General features: G+C 39.5%; 1 protein-coding gene across 1 annotated transcript; it reads left to right on the plus strand.

Annotated features, from left to right (window-relative positions):
- The first annotated feature begins 10,288 nt into the window (after positions 1-10,288).
- LOC120536278 (duodenase-1-like) lies at positions 10,289-23,129 on the plus strand. Its single transcript, XM_039764601.1, has 5 exons — positions 10,289-10,362; positions 10,600-10,759; positions 18,757-18,892; positions 22,272-22,502; positions 22,591-23,129. The coding sequence occupies exons 1-5, from the start codon at positions 10,293-10,295 to the stop codon at positions 22,768-22,770; spliced, it is 777 nt and encodes a 258-aa protein (XP_039620535.1). The 5' UTR covers positions 10,289-10,292; the 3' UTR covers positions 22,771-23,129.
- Positions 23,130-24,030: the final 901 nt, after the last annotated feature.

Raw genomic sequence — 24,030 nt, forward strand, 5'->3', positions numbered from 1 at the left:
TGATTGTGCAAGAACAAGAAACAAAAGTGAGGCCACCAAGAGACCTATGAGAACTTTACAGGAGTTACAAGCTACATAAGATAAAGTTGGAGAGATAGTGTAGAGAACAACTGTGCCCTGGTGCTTCACCAGTTGCAGCTTTATGGGAGACTATGGGAGAAATAGGAAGGAAGGAACATAAGAGACTCTGAAGTCAGTTGGAAGGTGGTTTTATGGTCTGATGAGACCAAAATGAAGCTTAGACTAAATGCTGTGTTACACTGCACATTATCAAAAACACACCATCCCCACCATGAAGCATGGTGGTGACAGCATCATTTTGTGAGAATGCTTCTCTGTAGGTGGCACTGGAAGTTTTGTGAGGGTACGGGATAAAAATAAATGCAGGAGGAAACTGATGAAGACTGCAAGAAACCTGCAATTTGAGAGAAGATTTGTTTTTCAGTAAAACAAAAACCCGATACATAAACTCAAAGCTATAGAGGAGTGGCATAAAAACAACAATATGAATGTCCTGGAGAGGTAGAGTCAGAGTCCGGATCTCTTACAAAGAAGAAAAGGGATAAAAACTGCAGCACCCAGGTTTGCAAAGCTGATAGAGATGAGGCCTGTGCAAACAGTCTCAAGACTGTCATGGCTGCCAAAGGGGCATCTACTACATCAATTGTTTTCTATTATACAGTACATTTGTAATTAATTTTGAGCACATTGCAGAAATGTGCTTTCATTTTAACTTTAAAGAGACTTTCAATTAAATCCTCTGTGATTGAATGTTGTATAAGAATAACACGTGATAAACTCCAAATGAGGTGAACACTTTTTATAGGCACTGTTAAAGGGGACGGAAAATTCCAGAAGCCTCAGGAGCTGTCCCTATTGTAGGTGGGCTGGAATTGAACTGGTTAGCTGAGTGCCACTTAGCATTCACTATAACGCCGCTGGCGTTTGTCTTGCCCACGAGTAATGCGGGATACAAGTTTAATGAGAGGACACAGGATATAAACGAGAGTTTTCATCACTTTGTAACTAAGTTAAAATTGCAGGTCAAAGGCTGTGCTTATGCAAATTCAGAGACTGTGTTTGTGGGGGATTGACAGTTAAGGCGGGTGGGGGAGTGACGTCATCATCTCCCCTCCCATTCACCTCATTTCGCTGTGAGCTGAGCTCTGCAGCTAACGCCGTCTTGAGGAACCAACTTTGTGACGCTGCCACCAAATACTCACAGAAAAATCCAGAAGTTAATACACACGCTGTCTCTACAGTTTCTCCACACTGAATCCTCCAGGCACTACTTACAAAAGGTTACATTGACAATCGTGTTACGTTAATTTTAAAATGTTTCCTTTTCTTAGCACAAGCACAGCTGAGAAGCTTTGATGCATGTGCTCCATGACGCGTTAAAAAATAATGCATTTAATCACACTTTGCATTCCAAGAAAAGGGGAACTTCTGTCAATGCATGATTTCCTGGTACACCGATTACATTTATCAGCGCTTCCCGATTCATTTTACCCTCGCACCCCCATTTCAATTCAGATGCCTCCAATTTCCAGTAAGGCTCTGCTGTGCGATGACAAATAATAAGTCTCAGGGACAGACCCTACAAAACGATGCCATTGATTTCAGGCAAGATTGCTTTTCTCCTGGACAACTATACTTGCATTCTCAAAAGTGAGCTCGCGCAGTTTCGTCATTTTACAACCGGAGTGCAGCCAGAAACTTTTAAGTGCCGGGTCTTAGCTAACATTAAATTAAGCCGTGGACATTGCAACATCACACAAGAGAGCAGCTCACGAGAACTTACTGAACGCAGTACGAGTGATCACTTCCATGCATCAAACCAGTTCAAAAAACGCATTACACAATTGACAAGGTGATGGCTTTATATGGCATTCATTTATAAAGCTGCGGAGAGGCTGTGTGAAGGCAGCTACACAAAAAAACAGCAGAGCGCCACACTCTGAATGTATTCCTGGCATCACCGTTATACCCTCTGATCTCCCATTTCAATTGAAATGCCTGAAATTTCCAGTAAGGCTCTGCTTCGCGATGACAATTAATAAGTCTCAGTGACACACCCTACAAAAGGTTGCCATTGATTTGAGGCAACATTGCTTTCCTCCTGGACAAAACTATATGTTGCATTCTCAAAAGTGATATATATACAGTATATATACTAGCAAAATACTCGCGCTTCGCAGCGGCGAAGTACTGCATTAAAATTTTTATTAAGAAGAAAATTAAACCTTTTTAAACTGAGGGAAAATATACCAATAATTATTTGTTAAGGATCTTTTTGTATGCCACGTTGTCAGGTCAGCCCTCCGGTTGTAATGTGACCAAGCTGTGCGCTGAGCTTACTCTTGAGCATGCAACGTACAGTTGGCCAAGTGAACAGTAATCTTGTCTCAAATCTCACAGCTTGGATTCCTCCGGATATCAAGAGTGAGCCTGATATGGCCGTGCAATATGTAACAAAGAGAATGGAAAAGGTAGGTGCTATCTCCAGGCATTAAAACCACTCGGTAAGTGACAGTTCTTTGATCGATAGTGATCATCTCGATAGACATGATAATGGGGGCTGGAATGATAAAGGAAATGGGTACCTGAGCAATGTAAAGTAAGTCTAAAATACCTACACAATAACTATAATTGTAATAAACAAATAATCAAACAGCGGAGAAGCCGTGGATTAAACAAAAAGGCTGTAGTTATCAGTAGGGAGACGTGAATCCCGTGGCGAAGCAAGGAAGGGAATGTAGAGACCGGAGCGACGGATGGTCTTATATAGGCAGGCAGCCAACAACGTGGGAGGCGTTGGGATGGGGGACCCAACGCAACCTCACATGGTGACCGAGCTGCAGGATATGGACATATATATGTACGTAAGTAGGATTCAGTTAGTGTTGGGAACCCGTGTACCAAATTTCTTGAAGATGGGCCCATAAGTAACAAAGACTGTTGAAAAGTTCAATATGGCGGCCGACAGTGGCATCATACCACCGAAATAAGTACGTACATTGGTTTCGGTTAGTGCAGGGAAGCCGCCTACCAAATTTCGAGAAGATGGGGCCATAAATAAGAAAGTTCAACATAGTGGACGTTGTTGACTGTTATGACCATTACGTGTAGAATTTCGAAATGAAACCTGCTTAACTTTTGTAAGTAAACTGTAAGGAATGAGCCTGCCAAATTTCAGCCTTCTACCTACACGGGAAGTTGGAGAATTAGTGACGTTGGAAAGTTCAATATGGCGGCTGACAGTGGTGTCATACCACCGAAATAAGTACGTACATTGGTTTCGGTTAGCTCAGGGAAGTCACCTACCAAATTTTGTGAAGATGGGGCTGTAAATAAGAAAGTTCAACATGGCGGACGTTGTTGACCGTTATGACCGTTACGCGTAGAATTTCAAAATGAAACCTGCTAAACTTTTGTAAGTAAGCTGTAAGGAATGAGTCTGCCAAATTTCAGCCTTCTACCTACACGGGAAGTTGGAGAATTAGTGACGTTGGAAAGTTCAATATGGCGGCCGACAGTGGTGTCATACCAACGAAATAAGTACGTACATCGGTTTCCATTAAAAGTTCAATATGGCGGCCGACAGTGGCATCATACCACCGAAATAAGTACCAAATTTCAGCCTTCTACCTACACGGGAAGTTGGAGAATTAGTGACGTTGGAAAGTTCAATATGGCGGCTGACAGTGGCGTCATACCACTGAAATAAGTACGCACATCGGTTTTGGTTAGCGCAGGGAAGCCACCTACCAAATTTCGTGAAGATGGGGCCATAAATAAGAAAGTTCAACATGGCGGACATTGTCGACCGTTATGACCGTCACGTGTACAATTTCGAAATGAAACCTGCTTAACTTTTGTAAGTAAGCTGTAAGGAACAAGCCTGCCAAATTTCAGCTTTCTACCTACATGGGAAGTTGGAGAATTAGTGATGAGTGAGTGAGTGAGTCAGTGAGTCAGTGAGTCAGTCAGTGAGGGCTTTGCCTTTTATTAATATACTAGCAGAATACCCGCGCTTCGCAGCGGAGAAGTAGTGTGTTAAAGAAGGTACGAGAAAGAAAAGGAAAAATTTTAAAAATAATGTAACATGGTTGTTAATGTAATTGTTTTGTCATTGATATGAGTGTTGTTCTCATATCTATCTATCTATCTATATATATATATATATATATATATATATATATATGTTGTTCTCATATTTATCTATATATATATATCTCTATCTATCTATATATATATATATATATACCCGCGCTTGGCAGCGGAGAAGTAGTGTGTTAAAGAAGGAAAGTGAAAGAAAAGGAAACATTTTGAAAATAATGTAACATGATTGTCAAAGTAATTGTTTTGTGTATTTGGCGGCAGCGTCACGAAGTTGTTTTCGGTAGCTGCATCAGAAAATGTACCACAACGTCTGACACGCCTCCTTTTTACTGTTTTCTCACAGCTTGAATTGCTGCTGTCATATATATACACACACACACACACACACACACACATACATACATACATATATATACATATATATATACACATACATATCTTCATATCTACATATCTATATACATATCTACATATACATATATATATATATATATATATATATATATATATATATACATATATATATATATATATATATATATATACAAGTGGAGGAAATAATTATTTGACCCCTCACTGATTTTGTAAGTTTGTCCAATGACAAAGAAATGAAAAGTCTCAGAACAGTATCATTTCAATGGTAGGTTTATTTCAACAGTGGCAGATTGCACATCAAAAGGAAAATCGAAAAAATAACTTTAAATAAAAGATAGAAATTGATTTGCATTTCATTGAGGGAAATAAGTTTTTGAACCCCTACCAACCATTAAGAGTTCACAGAGTGGTTAGACACTTCTACTCAATTAGTCACCCTCATTAAGGACACCTGTCTTAACTAGTCACCTGTATAAAAGACACCTGTCCACAGAATCAATCAATCAAGCAGACTCCACACTCTACAACATGGGAAAGACCAAAGAGCTGTCCAAGGATGTCAGAGACAAAATTGTAGACCTGCACAAGGCTGGAATGGGCTACAAAACCATTAGCAAGAAGCTGGGAGAGAAGGTGACAACTGTTGGTGCGATTGTTCAAAATGGAAGGAGCACAAAATGACCATCAATCGACCTCGCTCTGGGGCTCCACGCAAGATCTCACCTCGTGGGGTGTCAATGGTTCTGAGAAAGGTGAAAAGAATCCTAGAACTACACGGGAGGAGTTAGTTAATGACCTCAAATTAGCAGGGACCACAGTCACCAAGAAAACCATTGGAAACACATTACACGCAATGGATTAAAATCCTGCAGGGCTCGCAAGGTCCCCTGCTCAAGAAGGCACATGTGCAGGCCCGTCTGAAGTTTGCCAATGAACACCTGAATGATTCAGAGAGTGACTGGGAGAAGGTGCTGTGGTCTGATGAGACCAAAATAGAGCTCTTTGGCATTAACTCAACTCGCTGTGTTTGGAGGAAGAAAATGCTGCCTATGACCCCCAAAACACCGTCCCCACCGTCAAGCATGGGGGTGGAAACATTTTGCTTTGGGGGTGTTTTTGCTAAGGGCACAGGACAACTTAATCGCATTAACGGAAAATGGACGGAGCCATGTATCGTGAAATCCTGAGCGACAATCTCCTTCCCTCTGCCAGGAAACTGAAAATGGGTCGTGGATGGGTGTTCCAGCACGACAATGACCCAAAACATACAGCAAAGACAACAAAGGAGTGGCTCAAGAAGAAGCACATTAAGGTCATGGAGTGGCCTAGTCAGTTTCCGGACCTTAATCCAATAGAAAACCTATGGAGGGAGCTCAAGCTCAGAGTAGCACAGAGACAGCCTCGAAACCTTAGGGATTTAGAGATGATCTGCAAAGAGGAGTGGACCAACATTCCTCCTAAAATGTGCAAACTTGGTCATCAATTACAAGAAACGTTTGACCTCTGTGCTTGCAAACAAGGGTTTTTCCACTAAGTATTAAGTCTTTTTTTGTTAGAGGGTTCAAAAACTTATTTCCCTCAATGAAATGGAAATCAATTTCTATCTTTTATTTAAAGTTATTTTTTCGATTTTCCTTTTGATGTGCAATCTGCCACTGTTGAAATAAACCTACCATTGAAATGATACTGTTCTGAGACTTTTCATTTCTTTGTTATTGGACAAACTTACAAAATCAGTGAGGGTTCCTCCACTATATATATATATATATATATATATATATATATATATATATATATATATATATATATATATATATATATATACATACCTATCTACATCATATATACACACACATACATACATACACACACACAAATTATGTATATGTGTGTATGTATATGTATGTATGTATGTGTGTGTGTGTGTATATATATACACATACATATACTTGTGTGTATGTTTGTATGTGTCTATATGTGTGTGTATAGGTTTGGTCACTGAGTGCAAGGGAAAAATAATAAATTATAGTCTATAAGTTATTAAACAGTAAAACATTAACGTTTTAAGAAGTACAGGTACATTGAAATTACATTTTCTATGTGAACGTTCAAATTTGTGCCTCTGGTAATGTGCCTTACCGCATTTAAAGAAAATTAGTTTTGTGTCCTCTGCAGTGTTAAGAGAGAAAGGCTTTGGTTTGGGATAAAAGGAAAAAGGTGTAAAGAAAGGAAAGTTGCCTTTTTCTTTTATATAGTATAGAGAGATGTGTTCGCTGACGTTATGATCGCCTTTTGGGGACAGTCGCGGTGGGTCTTGTGTAGACTGGTGAGGCGTCCCGCCATTAATCGGCTGTGATGGCACTGTCAGTCCTCCACTCCTGTGCGTGTCTTCATAATCCGAGCTGAGGACCTCATAATCGTATACGTGCAAAAGAAAGTGTGAATCGCCTTAATATTATTTTGCCGTGGTGTAGAAAAGGGGTCCGTGTTTGCACTTGTCTGGGCTATAGCGCAGGGGAGGATGAAAAAAATTAAAAGTGCTCACTTTGACTTAAGGCAGAAGCGCAGTCAGCGTCTCAAAGGCCGGCACAGCTATGCACGCGCGCTGGCTGCTCGACTTTTGCTGGGCAGGAGACCCCAGTTTTTGCAGACACGTTCATGATATCAAAAGTCTCAGCGCTCTTTGGAGGTCATTCATATATTATATATATAGCAAAATACCCGCGCCTCGCAGCGAAGAAGTAGTGTGTTAAAGAAGTAATGAAAAAGAAAAGGAAACATTTTAATAATAACGTAACATGATTGACATTGTCATGAGTGTTGCTGTCATATATATGCCTGCCTAAATAAGTCACCCTCGCTTTGCTCTTACTTTTTACCGTTCATTTAATCATGGCTAGTGGCGGAAAAATTATAAAATGGAAGGAGGATGGCTTTACCAAAACAATTATTGATGGTGAATCGATTATTCATAAAGCTTGAATTGGTGATCTGTTTTTCTGTGTTAACCTCATATTTTTCATACTTCTTCTCAAACTAAGGTGGTGCGAGGGTAAAATGAATCGGGATGCTGATCAATGTAATCGTGTACCAGGAAATCATGCATTGACAAAAGCTCCCCTTTGCTTGCAATGCAAAGTGTGATTAAATGCATTATTTTTTAAGCGTTATGGAGCACATGCATCGAAGCTTCTCAGCTGTGCTTGTGCTAAGAAAAGGAAAGATTTTAAAATTAACGTAACACGATTGTCAATGTAACCTTTTGTGAGTAGTGCCTGGAGGATTCAGTGTGTAGAAACTCTAGAGACAGCGTGTGTATTAACTTGTGGATTTTTCTGTGAGTATTTGGTGGCAGTCTGACGAAGTTGCTTCGGAAGATGGTGTTAGCCACGGAGCTCAGCTCAGAGCGAAATGAGGTAAATGGGAGGGGAGATGATGACGTGACTCCCCACCCTTAACTGTCAATCCCCCACAAACACAGTATCTCGGAATTTGCATAAGCACACCCCTTCACCTACAATTTTAACTTAGTTACAAAGTGATCAAAACTCTCGTTTATATCCTGCTTCCTCTCATTAAACTTGTATCCCGCATTACCTGTGGGCATGAGAAACGCCAGCGGTAGCCTGTCTATGAACTTAATTTAAAGTTTAGGTTTACACTGTGCTTTCTTTCGAGGTAGCAGCACTCATGAATATGGTAGTATATGTCACTCGCTCGCTTCTTATTGTTTCGCTGCCTTCTCAATTATATAATGCATGTTTTCTTAAGCGCTTTTTGGAGGTCTTCCTGGTTTTCTACGCACTGCGTTGACAGTCAGTTCACGTGATTACGTGGGAGGCGTGATGATGTCACATGCAGCTCCGCCCCCCACGGGCATCGAGCTAACGTCCATTACAATTATATGGAGAAAAATACCTTCCAGTTATAACCATTATGCGTAGAATTTCGAAATGAAACCTGCCCAACTTTTGTAAGTAAGCTGTAAGGAATGAGCCTGCCAAATTTCAGCCTTCTACCTACACGGGAAGTTGGAGAATTAGTGATAGATGAGTCAGTGAGTGAGTGAGTGAGTGAGTGAGTGAGTGAGTGAGGGCTTTGCCTTTTATTAGTATAGATATATATCCTTATATATAATTTGATACTATTCGTATGTATGGTGTTCGCGTCAATACCTCGACTCAGTACAAGTTAGAACCATGCAATGGGACTCTGCCTCTGTAGTTAGAACATAACATGGCAAATGCGGACGCAGTATTGCATGATTGGCTAAGAATGTTCGAATGCTTCAGTGACGCTGCTGGACGGCCGAGTATAGTAAGTCGGTGTTGGTTCGAGCAGATAACAGTAAGTTTGGTTGGTTTGGTGGGGTGTACTTTCCAGGACTAACATCGTCGACTGACTTAAACCCTTTGACAGCTCCGGAACCGTAAGTAATTTAGTACGTATCGCCATTTGTTTGGTACGTCGAACTCTATCTTTGGGCAGTTTGGTTTTGGCATCGGTCCTTCTGACATCTATTGGCAAACTGAGTAATGACGGCTGGATACTAACAACGGTCATTGTTTAAATTTTAGCTGATCTCAGATCTAAAATGACCACGGCAACATAATTATTACTCCGACTCTGATTAGAGTCGTAAAATACGGTTTATTTTGAATATTTGTTTGTCGGAAAAAATCAAATGAGGTGCGCCGAAGAGCTGAGTTCATGTCTCGCAGCCCCGTTTAAACAGGAACCTCTTCATTCCATCGGCCGAAAAGTTCTATTTTAAGCACAAATCAGTGCCATAATAAAATCATTTCAAGGACTTAAAAAAACAAACAATTCTTTGCAGTAAAAGTATGGATTTCACAAATGTAGAATTTGTAGCCTGATTCAATCAGGCTCCCAGTTGGGTGGCACGGTGGTGCAGTGGGTAGCAAAGCTGCCTCGCAGTTAGGAGACCCGGGTTCACTTCCTGGGTCCTTCCTGTGTGGAGTTTGCATGTTCTCCCCGTGTCTGCCTGGGTTTCCTCCCACAGTCTAAAGATATGCAGGTCAGGTGCATTAGCAATTCTAAATTGTCCCTAGTGTATGATTGATGTGTGTGTTGGGGGGTGGCTGGCGCCCCGCCTGGGGTTTGTTACCTGCCTTGCGCCCTGTGTTGGCTGGAATTGGCTCCAGCAGACCCCCGTGACCCTATAGTTAGGATATAGTGGGTTGGATAATGGATGGATATATGCTGTATGAATCTGAATTTCCCCATGGAATTAATAAAGTTTATCTAATCTAATCAATATAGAGTACATATTATAAATAGCATACTCTGTGTGAAATTGCATTCATTTTCTTCTGCAGTTGCACTTGGACCGTCTGAGGGAGACATGTAAGTAAGAATTTGTACTGTGCACTCATGAAGGAAAACCTGAAACTGAAAAATCAAATTGTGGCAACCCCATAATAAGCATAACATTATTGGTATCAAACTAGCTCATATGATTAGCCATGCCTTCTGCCTTTCAAATCTGTGTGCCTGCATTACTCCTGATAAAACCTTTAAGTAATCTTTTATCGTACAAATGGGCATCTTGGTGTTTTTTGCTTTACTTAATCCTGATCATTTCAAAGACTCTAAAACAAAAACAAAAAAAGAATTAGTAATTTTGTAATAAAAGAACTCTAAATCACCTCCCTGTCTAAGTCACTGTGACAGCAGTGTGGTTTGTGGTCAGTTTTCAAACTGCAAACAACCAACCCCATCCCCATGTCACTCCCTATAAAACTGAGATCTGAGAAGACAACTTTGCAGAGATGAACACAAGTGGAGCCATGCTAGCAGTGTGTGGCACTGCCATCACAATCATCTGCCTCACACTGGCAGGTAAATTAGACAGAGATATGCTGCTGTGGTTTGACACATTTCTGTTCTTTTAAGGAAACCCAAGACAAATTCAATTTAAGGGCAAATGCCTTCTAAATTAATTCAAATATTATCTAATCAGTCTTTCCATTTATTGTTCTCTCCTCTAGCGGAGGATTCATTTGGAAAAACCGGTCACACTGATGGAGAGTTTCGGATTCTTATACACACTCACTGGTCTACTTTCTCTTCCCTCAGGTGTCACTGGAGACAAAATCATCGATGGGAGAGAAGCCGTGCCGCATAGCCGACCTTACATGGCCTTCTTTATGGCAAATGGAAAGAATAAAAGTTTCATCTGTGGAGGGTTGCTCATTCGCCCCAATGTCGTCCTCACAGCAGCTCACTGCAAAGGAGAGTAAGTGTTTTACTTCTATATGTATATGTGCCATGATAGCACAACATAGCGAGGAAACAAGCTTATTAAACAATTAGGAAAATATGATTACTAAGAGAAGAATAAAATGATTTAAAAATGATTATTAAATTAGAAAACAGAATATGCCGCTGACTGTCTCTTGAAGGAGACTAGGAAGAACCTTACGTCTTTATACCAAATAAAGAAAAAAAATCTTTTTAAGCCCACTTTGAAGTAACATGTATGGGTGCTAGTCTTGATAAATCCAAAATGATCATAAAAAGATGCTTCTATGCAAAGTTTTCATTTATCATAGTTGCTGCTGTGAGCACAGGGCCACTGAGACGAGCTCTGGCCTCATCACTCCCAAAACTGATTAAGTGGGTTTGATTATTGCTTAGTGTTGAACTTCACTTTATTCTTTATTTAATCCTCTTGGTGTAGGAAGTGTGCAGCTTGCTCCGTGACATTTCGGCTACCTTCTCTGTCATAATGGCAAAAGAAAAACAACAACGTAACCAGCACAAAAATACTTACTAGTCATTCTTGGTAGAATTAATGGCATTCATTTTCATAGACCATGTTACACTTCCACATGGGATAGCAAACATGAGCATATGCAGCAATATACAGTAAAGGAGCCAGGCAGTTGTTCATGGAAGTGAATAATCAGATCTTAAGAGGAGAAAATGGCACTCCAGCCACTGAGGTGAAAGGGGCAAGGGCTCGAGCCCCCCTTGATTAAAAGTAGATTTTTGGTGGCTGCCTTGCTTCTTGTTTGGGTTTTTTCATTTTTTTAGTCTTCTCATTTTTCAAGAAATCTAAACAGACACATATTGTTATAAATCCATTGTTCTTTACTGTTACGCCAGAGGTAAACGGGCTTGGTTTCAGTGATTTTTAGGGAATTTCTAATTTTGTGGTTTACTTTTTTAGAAAAACCCATCAAGGTCATTTCCTGATCTATCACTTGTAACAATAGTTTACTTCACATGGTCTAGGCTAGCACTCTGATTTATTACATGTATTAAGATGTGTGCTCAAAAGTGAGAAAACACAGGCAGTGGCACCTTCTGAAGTGGTTGCCAGGTAGCCTTCAGCGCACATACTGTACTTCCCTAGACTGGTGATTCAAGTGGTTAGCATTTCTAAACATATGATGGAAAGGCACTTGATGTGAGTGTTGTTACAATGGGGGCAATCAGTGGTGTATGGTGGCCCAGAAACATTAGAACAGTCATATTATTGTAAATCATTGCTTTTCTTTTTCTTTAAATATTAAAAGATGTATATTATAAGCTGCGGTGGGCTGGCGCCCTGCCCGGGGTTTGTTTCCTGCCTTGTGCCCTGTGTTGGCTGGGATTGGCTCCAGCAGACCCCCGTGACCCTGTAGTTAGGATATAGCGGGTTGGATAATGGATGGATGGACATAATAAGCATATGTTTATGTAGGGTGCAAGTTTTACTAGCCCAGAACACAGCCATGTCGTCATTTTTCTTTCCTCATTTAAAGAAGTATGCAGGGTGGTCCAGATCTAATTATGCAGATCCAGATCATCTGGATGACTTTGATTTATGCGGGGACGATTCTAGTTCGGCCCGAAGATGATTCTTCATGTCGTCAGTTCGCACACTTCTCAATGGTTCAGGATTTTTCAGGTGATTTTCTTTATAATAAACTTAATAAATTATAGCATAATGAAAATTGCATAATTATATCTGGACCACCCTATATAATGAGCATATGTTAACCATGTTTGGTTTGATCTTGTCCCAAATATAAGTACTGATGAAGTACCGCAGTTGTCATTTTTGTTTTACATCAGAAATCATTTTTATACTATACTTGTGAATACTGATATTTCCATAAATTGATTATTACACAAACATTAATACTACACAGAAATGAGAAGTGAATTCCAGAAACATTTCAGTAAAGAACATTAAAGTCAGTGCTAAGGAGAAGGTGCAAAGAGGGAATGGTGAAGTACAGGCCTATAATAGTAGGAAAAGGAATGGAATGGAACTCTTCTTCTTCTTATTATTATTATTACTAGCCACAGTAGAAAGTGACAAAGACATTTAACAGAATAATTTAAAAAATACTTTATCTTATCCTATGGATACCTTCAGTGCTATTCCTCTGTATTTGAATGTGACTGTCTCTTAATCAGCACTTCCCTCTCTCAAAAATGTTTCCGTAAAGCATGCGTCTAATACCCTCATTATTTTCTATCCAGTTTTGTACTTTCAGTCTTTGAAGGTGAGTCTGTCAGCATGTGCCTTACACCTTTACTAACATCTCTTGACTGGCATTCCACCTCTTGAGCACATTACCATGAAGAGATTTTACAACAGTACAGAGCACATAGATGAACACTCTGACTGCTACTTTTTACAGAATGTCATTTTTTTTTCTAAATTGTAAACAATACAAAAATACAAAGAAAACAATTTATTTAAATGTGCCAATGTATTATGTAATAATGTAATCATTATTTTGCACATTACACTTTTAAACATACTGTATATTAACACTTTATTATGATATTAAGCAGGATGTCCCTGCTTAGATTGATTTTAATGTTCCAGTGTAATTATATGTAAATTAAAAATTATATATTTGTGGGATACTCCGGGATATTGGATTTTTCTTTCTACTGTAAAATGTAATTTTTTTATTTTTGCTTCAAGAAATGTTTTGCGAGTGATGGTGTATTCTAAAAAAGGACTTTCATTAGTAATTTAAAACAACATTCTCAGGTACAATAAATGAGGTGACTCTCCACTCATCTATACTAATAAAAGGCAAAGCCCTCACTGACTCACTCACTCACTCACTCACTCACTCACTCATCACTAATTCTCCAACTTCCCGTGTAGGTAGAAAACTGAAATTTGGCAGGCTCATTCCTTACAGCTTCCTTACCAAAGTTGGTCAGGTTTCATTTTGAAATTCTACGCATAATGGTCATAACTGGAACCTATTTTTCTCCATATACTGTAATGGATGTTAGCTCGACGCCTGTGGGGGACGGAGCTGCATGTGACATCATCATGCCTCCCACGTAATCACGTGAACTGACTATGACCGCATTACGTAGAAAACAAGGAAGAGGTCCCAAAGAGCGCTGAAGAAAAATGCTGAATACTTTGTTCGTGAAATACAGGTTTAATGAGAAGACGCGAGGTATAAACGAGACTTTGGATCACTTTGTAATGGAGTTAAAATTGCTGTAGCGAGAAACTTTTAAGTGCCGGGTCTTAGCTAACATTAAATGAAGCCGTGGACATCGCGAGATCGCACTAGATAGCACAGGCACAGCTCAGAAGCTTCGATGCATGTACTCCGAGCGGCTCACGTGAACTGACTATAAACGCAGTATGCAGAGAAAGCAAAATGGATCTACTACCGAGAGATGATCCATATACATTAGCTGCTGTTAGTACTACTTACCTGTTGTGTTACACTGTCTTTAAAATGTACTTTACCCGCAACCACTCCAGTGGTGCTCAATGTAGCTTTACTTCTTAAAACGTTAATGTTTTACTGTTTAATAACTTATACACTACATTTTATTTTTTTTCCCTTGCACTCAGTGACCAAAGCTATACACACACATACATACATACATACACTCACACACACACATAAATATAATTTGTGTGCGTGTATGTATGTATGTGTGTGTATATATAATGTAGATAGGTATGTATATATATATATATATATATGTATATATATTTATATGTGTATATGTAGATATGTATATAGATATGTATATATGTACAGTATATATATATATATATATATATATATGAAGATATGTGTGTGTGTGTGTGTGGACTCACACACCGATTATGACAGCAGCAATGCAAGCTGTGAGAAAACACTAAAAAGGAGGCATGTCAGACGTCGTGGTACATTTTCTGATGCAGCTACCTAAAACAACTTTGTGACGCGGGCCGCCAAATACACAAAACAATTACTTTGACAATCATGTTACGTTATTTTTAAAATGTTTCCTTTTCTTTTTCATAACTTCTTTAACACACGACTTCTATGCTGCGAAGCGCGGGTATTTTGCTATATATATATATATATGACAGCAACACTCATAACAGTGACAAACAATTACATTGACAATCATGTTATGTTATTTTCAAAATGTTTCCTTTTCTTTTTCTTTACTTCTTTAACACACTACTTCTCCACTGCGAAGCACAGGTATTTTGCTAGTTGAAATATAAAATACACTTATGTCTTGGTATGCCGGTGTGGTAGTAAAGGCTGTCACCCCCCCGGGTGATCCAAAACCTCTACGAGAAAATAGGCAGGAGGAAGTTTAAGTCAAAAAGCATTTATTCTCTTCGAAGAGGGAGCACTTCTATTACAGAATGCTGTAACAAAATACACACAGCACTTTGTAACAAGATGCACACCTTTTCTGCTGGATGAGGTCTTTTTTATATAAGTAAAAGGCACAGAAATAGATCACTAACATCATACAAAGTTTATTATCGTCATTGGCTGTTGCCAGTAGCTAGCCAGACACAGGGCAAAATGAGCCATACTGAATTATAAGTAAACACGGTCAGCAAAAATACGTAGATCATTAATGACCAGCATCACGTGTGTGCTTTGCCATCTTTATTAAGACAGAAGCTGAAGGCAGCTGCCTTTCCCATACAGTAAACTATAAACATATAATTTCCTGCTGAGAGCATAATGTACAGTAGTCTTCTTGCATCCCGTCTCAGCTGCCCTAGGTTACCTGGAAATGTTTTTACTCAAATCAGTGGGCTGTTTGGGGGGGGCAGTCTTGCAGTTTTTCTTTTTAAATTCACCAAGAATAAATATTAAAGAAATTGCTTTAAAGCTTAAATTGGTGTTTATCTCGTTGTCCTCGAATTCAGCGCTCACATGTAAAAGTAAATAAAGAGGTTCAGTTTTTTTAATGATGCACAATGTACCTAACCTAGAAGTGTTATACAGTATAAACATTGTAAAAAGGAAAACCCAACAAAGTTAATGAACTGGGACACTACCATTGAAAAAATACGCAAAAATGGAACATGACATCAAACATCACACACTCCTTGTAATCCTTCCTAGAAACTGTCTGGCAGCTCTGCATCACAAATATCACCATTGAAAGATGTATATCATAATAAATGTCCTAAAAAAATTTTTAAAAACAAAGAACCATTCTTACAGTTAAATTCATTGGCTGACAAAACCACCAAAATGAGGAAAGGCTAATTCCAGAGGATCACAATTTTCAATTAAAGAGTCTCCCTCCAGTTTAGCTTGAAATTTCTTCAATATGTCAATATTTTGAAAAGCAAAACTACATTTTTCCTTCCGCTTAACATCTAAAAATTAACAAATAAAGTAGAAACTAACACTTTTTCTGTGTAAAATATTTGAAATTTACAGAAATACATACAAATGACAAGTTGGCTAATAACAAGGCAGTCGGCATCAACAGTCAGCACAGATTCCTGCGGTCTTTTGTGAGCAGCTCCATGCACATTGTTATTATCATAGGGTCATTATTACATGACTAGACATTAAGCCCGTAACAATAACAGTAGTGCATAAACATTAGTAGGAACAGTCTATATTAAATGGCAAGGGACCTTGTATGTGGCTGCAATATGCGTCACTGTATTGTGTGCCTTTAATTTTCTCTCTCAGTAATACCGGTTTGTATTTCCGTAAAATGCCTGTAATTTTGTTGGACAGTAATACAGTGTAACCGAAGTAATTTCCCGCATAGGATTGTATGTAAATACAATTAATCCGTTCCAGACCGTATAAACTGTATGTAAATATATATTTTTTTAAGATTTTAAACACAAATATAGATAATTAAACCATTGAATGCACAGCGTAATAGTAAACTAAATGTAAAAACATTGAATAACACTAAGAAAACCTTGAACAACAGTGAAAACTAACACTGCAAGAGTTCGCCCTATAGCCTTACGACACCTTTTTTAATGAGTTTTAAGCACAGGGAAAAAAATGAACGTTTGAAAAATCCGTAATCTAATAAACAACCAAGAAAAGTAACATTGCAACAATGCACGCGTGCGCCTGTGTGTGTGTCTGTCTGTCTCTGTCGCAGGCCTGCGTGTGTGTATGTGCGTGCGTGTCTGTCTCTGTGGCGGGCCTGCGTGCGTGTCTGTCTCTGTGGCGGGCCTGCGTGCGTGTGTGTCTGTCTCTGTCGCGGGCTGCCTGTGTGAGTGTGTCTCGCGGGCGGGCCTGCCTGCCTGCCTGCCTGCGTGCGTCTGTCTCGCGTACGTGACTGTCTCTCCTGCCGTCCTGCCTGCGTGTGTGTGCGTGCGTGCATGCATGTCTGTCTCTTGTGCCTGCCTGCCTGCATGCGTGCGTGCGTGTCTGTCTCTCAGGCGGACCTGTGTGTCTGTCTGTCTCTCGCGCACACGCACCTGTGTGTGTGTGTGTGTCTCTCTCTCTCTGCACACACAGGGAATGCACAGGAAGAGACTGAACACGTTCCGTGTGGCCCCGCGCATGCGCACTTCACCAGAAGACACACACACACGGACACCTGGACGCACACAGGGGTTTTATTAAAGAGGATGGTCAAACTTTACGCATCTCTCCTTTGTTTTGTTGTATAAACATATTCCCTATTAACGTGGCCTTGACCGTCTCTTATTTTGCTTTTCACTTGGCAAGTAGCTTGTTTGCCTTGACAAATGGTGTGAAAATAGACAGGGCTCAGTAAGGATGCATCATCACAGTCTTAGACAGTGTTTCCTGGGTGTTTGAGTGGGATTTTTCTCCAAACATGGAACATAGTTTAGAAAATACTTGCTATTTACATCAGCAGCTATCCACAGTTGGATATCAGGTGTGACCAATTTGCTTTACAAGTACTGAGGGAAAGGGCATCAAATGTTAATCAATGGTTAAGTTCTGTCATGGCTTATACCAAATGATGCAGTTCTGCACAAAAGTGTGCCAAAGTATCAGATAAAGTGGCAAACCATCATGCATGCTATGAAACAACATTAACACAATGATTGCTAAACCTTTAAATACCAGGACACTGCAGTATAGCTCTATTCATATATGATAAATAATGAACTCTGTCAGAATTAGTAAAAAATGTAAAGAAATGTATTAGAAAGGAAGTCAACAGTGTAAACAAATTGCTTATTACTTTATTTTGACCAGCAACACGACTGAAAGTCCTAGAATCAAGGCATCTCACAAAGTGCAGGCTTAGAAGAACATGTGCTATAAATATAACATGTTTCTTTGCACTTTCTAAGCTTGATTCACAGAACACTTTTGGTAGTGGGTGACTGTTTGCACTGCGGACACCTTGTGATGAAGACAAGCCTTCAGAGCAGAAATCATCAGTTCCAGAGTCTGCAGGTTCCATGATATCCAACTGATTGTCACTATCTGGACCACTGTTATTATCATCAAAATATTCACCTTGCAACAAATCTAGTTGTTTCACAGACATCAGCAGCTTTATACCCTTTTTGCGATGACATAACTACAGACTGTCTATGTATTGCACTATTAATGATGGCAGCACTGTAGTAGATAACTGAGACACACCAGCATGTTGTATGTGTCTATAGTGGCTTTGTACTGAGGTACAAGTGGTACTGTACATCATGCCTTGACAGGCTGAACGACATACGACTTAACCCATACCTATCGTTCAAAGTGCTAATCTGGCCTTGATGCATTGACACTTCGAAATCATTCCTAAGAACAGTTTAATCATGGTTGTCCTTTACTGTAGAAAAGTCTCAATTACATTTTGAATGAAGTTTTTTTTTTGACACCATCTGTTCTTTATTTTTATTATTTACATTCTCAGATTTAACTGCTTATGACAGCTCAGCAGGGATCACTCTAAAACAGTCACTCTGTTACTCAAGGCTGAGTCACTGCCCCCAAAACTCATCCATGACCCAACATATGTTTTTTTTTTCATCAACAGAGGCATCATTTTGATTCTGGGGGCTCATCATGCGTTTAAATATGAGACGTCCCAACAGGTAATACCTGTTCAAGAAGTGATCCCACATGAAAAGTTTGAAGAAAAAACCCTCAAAAATGACATCATGCTTCTGAAGGTGAGTGTCGCAGTGGGCACAGATCAGTTCCACTGCTTCAGATTTATTCCATTCCTTTTGGACTTTCAGATATCTGAGCAGTTTTTGTCTTCTCAATCTTGATAGCACATGACATCTTCTGATTTGATTTGGATTCCTAGTACAACAAAAAAGGCAGAATTAGATCCTGGAGTTTTAGCCAATGTTTGCCCGATTTCCCAATTACCATTTCTGGCTAAAATATTTATAATCAATTAGTTGATCACCTTAACTCGAATAATTTATTTGAGATCTACCAATCTGGCATTAGGCGTTATCATGGTGTTGAGACGGCCCTCCTGAAAGTATTCAATGACATCTCTATTATTACCGACTCTGGTGGTGATGCAGTCCTTGTCCTTTTTGACCTGTCCGCTGCCTTTGACACTATTGACCATGAAATATTGCTGTTGCGGCTTGAACATCTTGTTGAGCTTAAAGGGGCTGCTCTTAACTGGTTCAGGACATATCTTACTGGTAGACACTTTTCAGTGACTTTAAATTCCTCTTTTTTGTCTACTGCTCCTGTTAAATGTGGTGTTCCTTAGGGATCCATTTTGGGTCCTATTTTATTCTCTATATACTGTACCTTCACCCTATTGGAGCTATTTTTAGGAAATTTAACATTTCTCTTCACTGCTGTGCTGATGATACTCAGGTTTATATTCCCATCTGCAACTCTGCAATGAATCAACTCCACAACTGTCTTTTTGAACTAAGATCCTGGATGGCTAATAATTTTCTTGATCTGAATCAAAATAAAACAGAGGTGCTTATAGTGGGTCCATCAGCTAAAGCCCAAATTGGTCTTGGACTTCTTGGCTCTTTCTCTGTCTTTTGCAAACCTCAAGTCCACAATCTTGGTGTTATTTTTGACAGTAACCTTTCTTTTGAGAAACAGATTAATTCTGAAGTCAACGATTGGTTTTTCCAGCTTCGTCTTTTAGGTAAGATCAAGCCTTTTTTATCTTCTAGGGATCTTGAGAAAGCTACTCATGCTTTTATCTTTTCTCGCCTTGATTGCTGCAACTCACTCTGTTCTGGGATTAGCAAATCCTTGATACGTAAGTTACAGCTGGTCCAGAATGCTGCCGCTCACTTTCTGGTTGGGGAAAGAAAGTCTGGTTCTGTTTCTCCAATATTAGTTTCTTTACAGTGGCTGCCTGTCAGTTTTCGAATTGATTTTAAAATCTTATTGCTAGTTGTTGAATCTTTAGATGGGCTTGCTCCTGCCTATTTATCTGAACTGTGTGTTTTACACCAGCCATGTAGAGTGCTTGGATCTTCTGGTCAGTTGTATCTTATTGTCACTCGTACCAAGTGTAAAACCAAGGGGGACAGGGCCTTTGCAGCTGCCGCGCCTGTGGAACTCTTTACCTCATCATATAAAGGAGTCGTCTACAACTGAACTGTTCAAAACGAGATGAAAGACTCACTTCTATTCACTTGCTTTCTGTGACCTTCAGTAATACTGATGGTTTCCTCATTGTGATTATGTAATCTTACTTCTATATTATTTATTTTATTTATGTTCATTTATTTTATTTCTTTTTATGTTATTTATGTTAATTGTATGTTTTTTCTTCTTTTATTGTAAAGCACTTTGGCCACAGCATTACTATGTTGTTTTAAATGTGCAATATAAATAAATTGACACTGACAACAATTTTAAAATGTAAACATGTATTGCCAGACAGGACACTACTGTAGTGCCTCATATTTCAAAAAAGTCAAACTTCGAACGTTCCAGAGATCAAACACTAAATTCAAAAGACATGTGATCTGGAGTTCAAACGATGCTTCACTGTGCTCGCAGTGAAAAAAATGCAGCAACAGATGGCACTTACACAGCGAGTGTGAACATATCCATTGTGTACAGTCTTAGTGTTAGTACACCAGCTGTTGTTGACATACAGGCATAACCCCCACCCCTATTTCTCTGGTCCTGTCCTGCCGGTGTACTGTGCGGCCTGCTAACTCGATAACTGTATCCAGAAAGAGTGAATGAAGCCAGGTCTCTGTAATTAGCAGAATCTTATTTGTTAGGGATATTGTGTTGGTTAGAAAATGCCAGGAAGAGGTGGCTTGTGTGGTCACCTCTGTAGCCTCGTCTGCCCTGCAGTCCCACTTCTGCATGGCTATCTCCTCTGGGATGTCCTGGAAGCGGAGAAATTCAGTTGTAACAGTCTGTTTGCTGCATAGTCCTATTTTTTGGAGATCGTGCCAATATAGACGTTGCGCGCCCAAAAGAATATCATTATGACAAACAGCAACACATACATAAAAGGACAAACAAAGTGCCAATAGGAAGAGCACTGAGCCCCTGCATCTATGTGCACTGCCATACATTTCATTTTATTGTACAGTATTTCCGTATTTTATGTATTGTTTTCATGTTTTAATTTATTATTTAGGGCATTTAATTGTATCATTTTTACCTTAAATTATGTGTATTTGCTATTTTAGTTTATCAAAATGGGTATTGTTTGTGTTTTGGGAATGGATTAATTCACTTTCCATTATTCTAATGTGGAAAATTGATTCAGACGTTCAACAATTCAGAGTTCAAACAGCCTCCTGAAGCGAATTAAGTTTGAAATAGGAGGCACCACTTTATGTATATAAAATTTAACAGAAGGAATGGCTTCGAGACCCTTATGTTTGCATATTATTTTTTTCTAAACATTTTAATAAAAGGAAAAATAGATTATATTAGTTTGGGGCATCTTCTGGTAATCCCATAAAATTGAAAAACATACAGCAAAAGCATGACGATGTCTTTCCTGATGTGAGTTCTGAGCTGGACTAGCTCCATGATACTGCCAGCCCCAGTTATGAGGTGTGCGAGGCGGAAGAGGAGGTGCATGGGAACTGGCAGTGATGTCACTCAGCAGTCCACCGCTGCTCACTGGATCTGCAGGCAGAATGAGAGGAGATGCATTAGGTGGTAGTGCCAACCCTTAACACAGAATGGAATTACAGGCTGATAAGCCCTGAAGTTGTCTCTCAAATGTATGTGTATGACAACATGAACAACTAATAATGAAATGAAAAGAACCCCACTTGCTTTTCTTGTCAAAGAATATTGTTAACGTGAAGAAGGTAGAAGAACTTTCATACTGACCACCTTAATACTAAATCCACTTGCATGTCCATTTGAAACAGAACAATCAGGCCTTCACTGATCCAGACAGCCATACAATGTCCCAATATAACTAGTGTATGTGTGCTGCTACTTCTAAAGTTCTTAAAACTGAAATAAACTTTTTGGCCTTCTATTTCATTCAGACGCTGTGATCATGTTTTTATATCCATGTCAGGTCCCAGTGGTGTAACATCATCTTTTCTTCTTTATAAATAGCTGAAGTACAATGCTACAATCACAAATGAAGTGAAAGTAATCAACCTTCCAAGCAAAGATGACCATGACTTTAAGCCTGGCACCATCTGCTTGGTGGCAGGGTGGGGACGCACTGCCACTAATGGCAATGTCAGTGATACTCTGAGAGAGGTGGATGTGAAGATCCAGGAGTACTGTGATTCTACTTCGCTGATCTGTGCAAGAGGATTACACAGAAAGGGGACCTGTAATGTAAGGAAATAGCACTTTTCTGTTCGCAAAAAATAGATGACAGTTTGATTTTCTTCATTATAATTATGCATATTTCTTTTTATTTCAGGGAGACTCAGGAGGTCCACTAGTTTGTCAAGGAAGGAACAACGTCCCTACTGCTGTAGGAATTGTGTCTTATGCCAATAGTGAAAATTGTGAAAATCCTCAGCGGAGTAACGTGTACGTCAAGGTGTCTGCACACCTTAAATGGATTGAAAGTAAAATCGGCATTAGTTCTTCTGCTTAATGTCTCATCCAGAGCCAAGATAAGACAACAGCTACTGCACTAAGTCAGTCTCAAGCAGCAATCACATATTTCACTCCTGTGTTAGCACAGCGCTCAATAGCACAAGGAATGCTGAATGACTTTACATTTGTCCCCTTAACCTGAACCACCAGCACATGTAACTGCTTACCTGGTTTAATAAAGTCTGCAATGTAATGAAGGACATGTGTGACTTGTTCCTATAACTTAAGATTCTTATAGACCAAAAACCTGCTAGTGTTATCTATCAGACTTAATGGCCACACACGCTGACCTTTAGTATTTCTGGTCTTAACTTATCATACAGCCTGACCCCTAGGATTCATAATTTTAACTTTGTGTTTGACTGCCAACCTCATCTGATTCTCATGGTTCCTTATTACCAGACTTTGTTCAGAGTTGTTTTGAAAATAGCAGGGAACCAGGTAACTGATTGATGGTCACAGAGAGTTTTAAACTACAATACAGTAGGTTCAGGGCCATTTATGCAGTTAGGAGTAGAAGGTAATAGTTCACCTTTATTTTCCAGTGTGGAATGGCAGACACTAGTGTTTGACTGAAATGGTAACAGGCTGATTGTAATTGGCAGTGGGCAGGCATTAGGATTTGGGGGTGGTGATGGTGGTGGGACTAAGGATACACATACACCCAAAACAAAAGCAAAACATTAAGCAGTACTCTTTTGTGACTCATTACTTCACATCTTCTGTAGATGTCTCCTTACTTGGTCTTCCGTTATGGACAGTCCATACTGATGGTCATAGGTGGAGTCATCACTGGTCATTCCAGCTGAAGTGGTAGGAGTTGTTGATGTAGTAGGAATGGTGTGGAGAGACTGGTCATTGGAAGAAGACGATAGCAGTAGGGAGGAAATTTAGTAAAAGACATGGTTCAAGGCATTAGCTTTGCTCACATCCCCATCTAGCACCTGAGCCCTGGATTACTTGAGTCTCGTAGTTGAGCATAGTCCGATCCTGATGTCCTTCATGTTATTCTGAATGAGTTTATTTTCTGTTTCAGCTTGTTAAGCTTAATTTCTTTTACTCGGCTTTTTCTTTAGCATTGTGTCTCCTTCTTTGTTAGCGGATTTGAATGACTACTTTTTCTCACTCAGTAACTTTTTTAGCTCCTTAGTAACCCAGGGCTTGTTGTTTGGAAAGCATAGTTTTGATACAGAAGTTAATACAGTCTGTGATGTAGTGGTCTACCCTCGATATCATCCCCATGTGAATCGCACATCAT

This window comes from Polypterus senegalus, chromosome 10 (assembly GCF_016835505.1).
Source record: "Polypterus senegalus isolate Bchr_013 chromosome 10, ASM1683550v1, whole genome shotgun sequence".
Classification (NCBI taxonomy): Eukaryota; Metazoa; Chordata; class Cladistia; order Polypteriformes; family Polypteridae; genus Polypterus; species Polypterus senegalus.

What these genes read in the sequence shown, in the direction of transcription:
- LOC120536278 (XM_039764601.1), top strand. Translation starts at nt 10,293, where the DNA reads ATGAACACAAGTGGAGCCATGCTAGCAGTGTGTGGCACTGCCATCACA. An exon ending in CATCTGCCTCACACTGGCAG is followed by an intron (nt 10,363 to 10,599) that starts GTAAATTAGACA and finishes CTCTTCCCTCAG; the next exon opens with GTGTCACTGGAGACAAAATC. An exon ending in ATGACATCATGCTTCTGAAG is followed by an intron (nt 18,893 to 22,271) that starts GTGAGTGTCGCA and finishes CTTTATAAATAG; the next exon opens with CTGAAGTACAATGCTACAAT.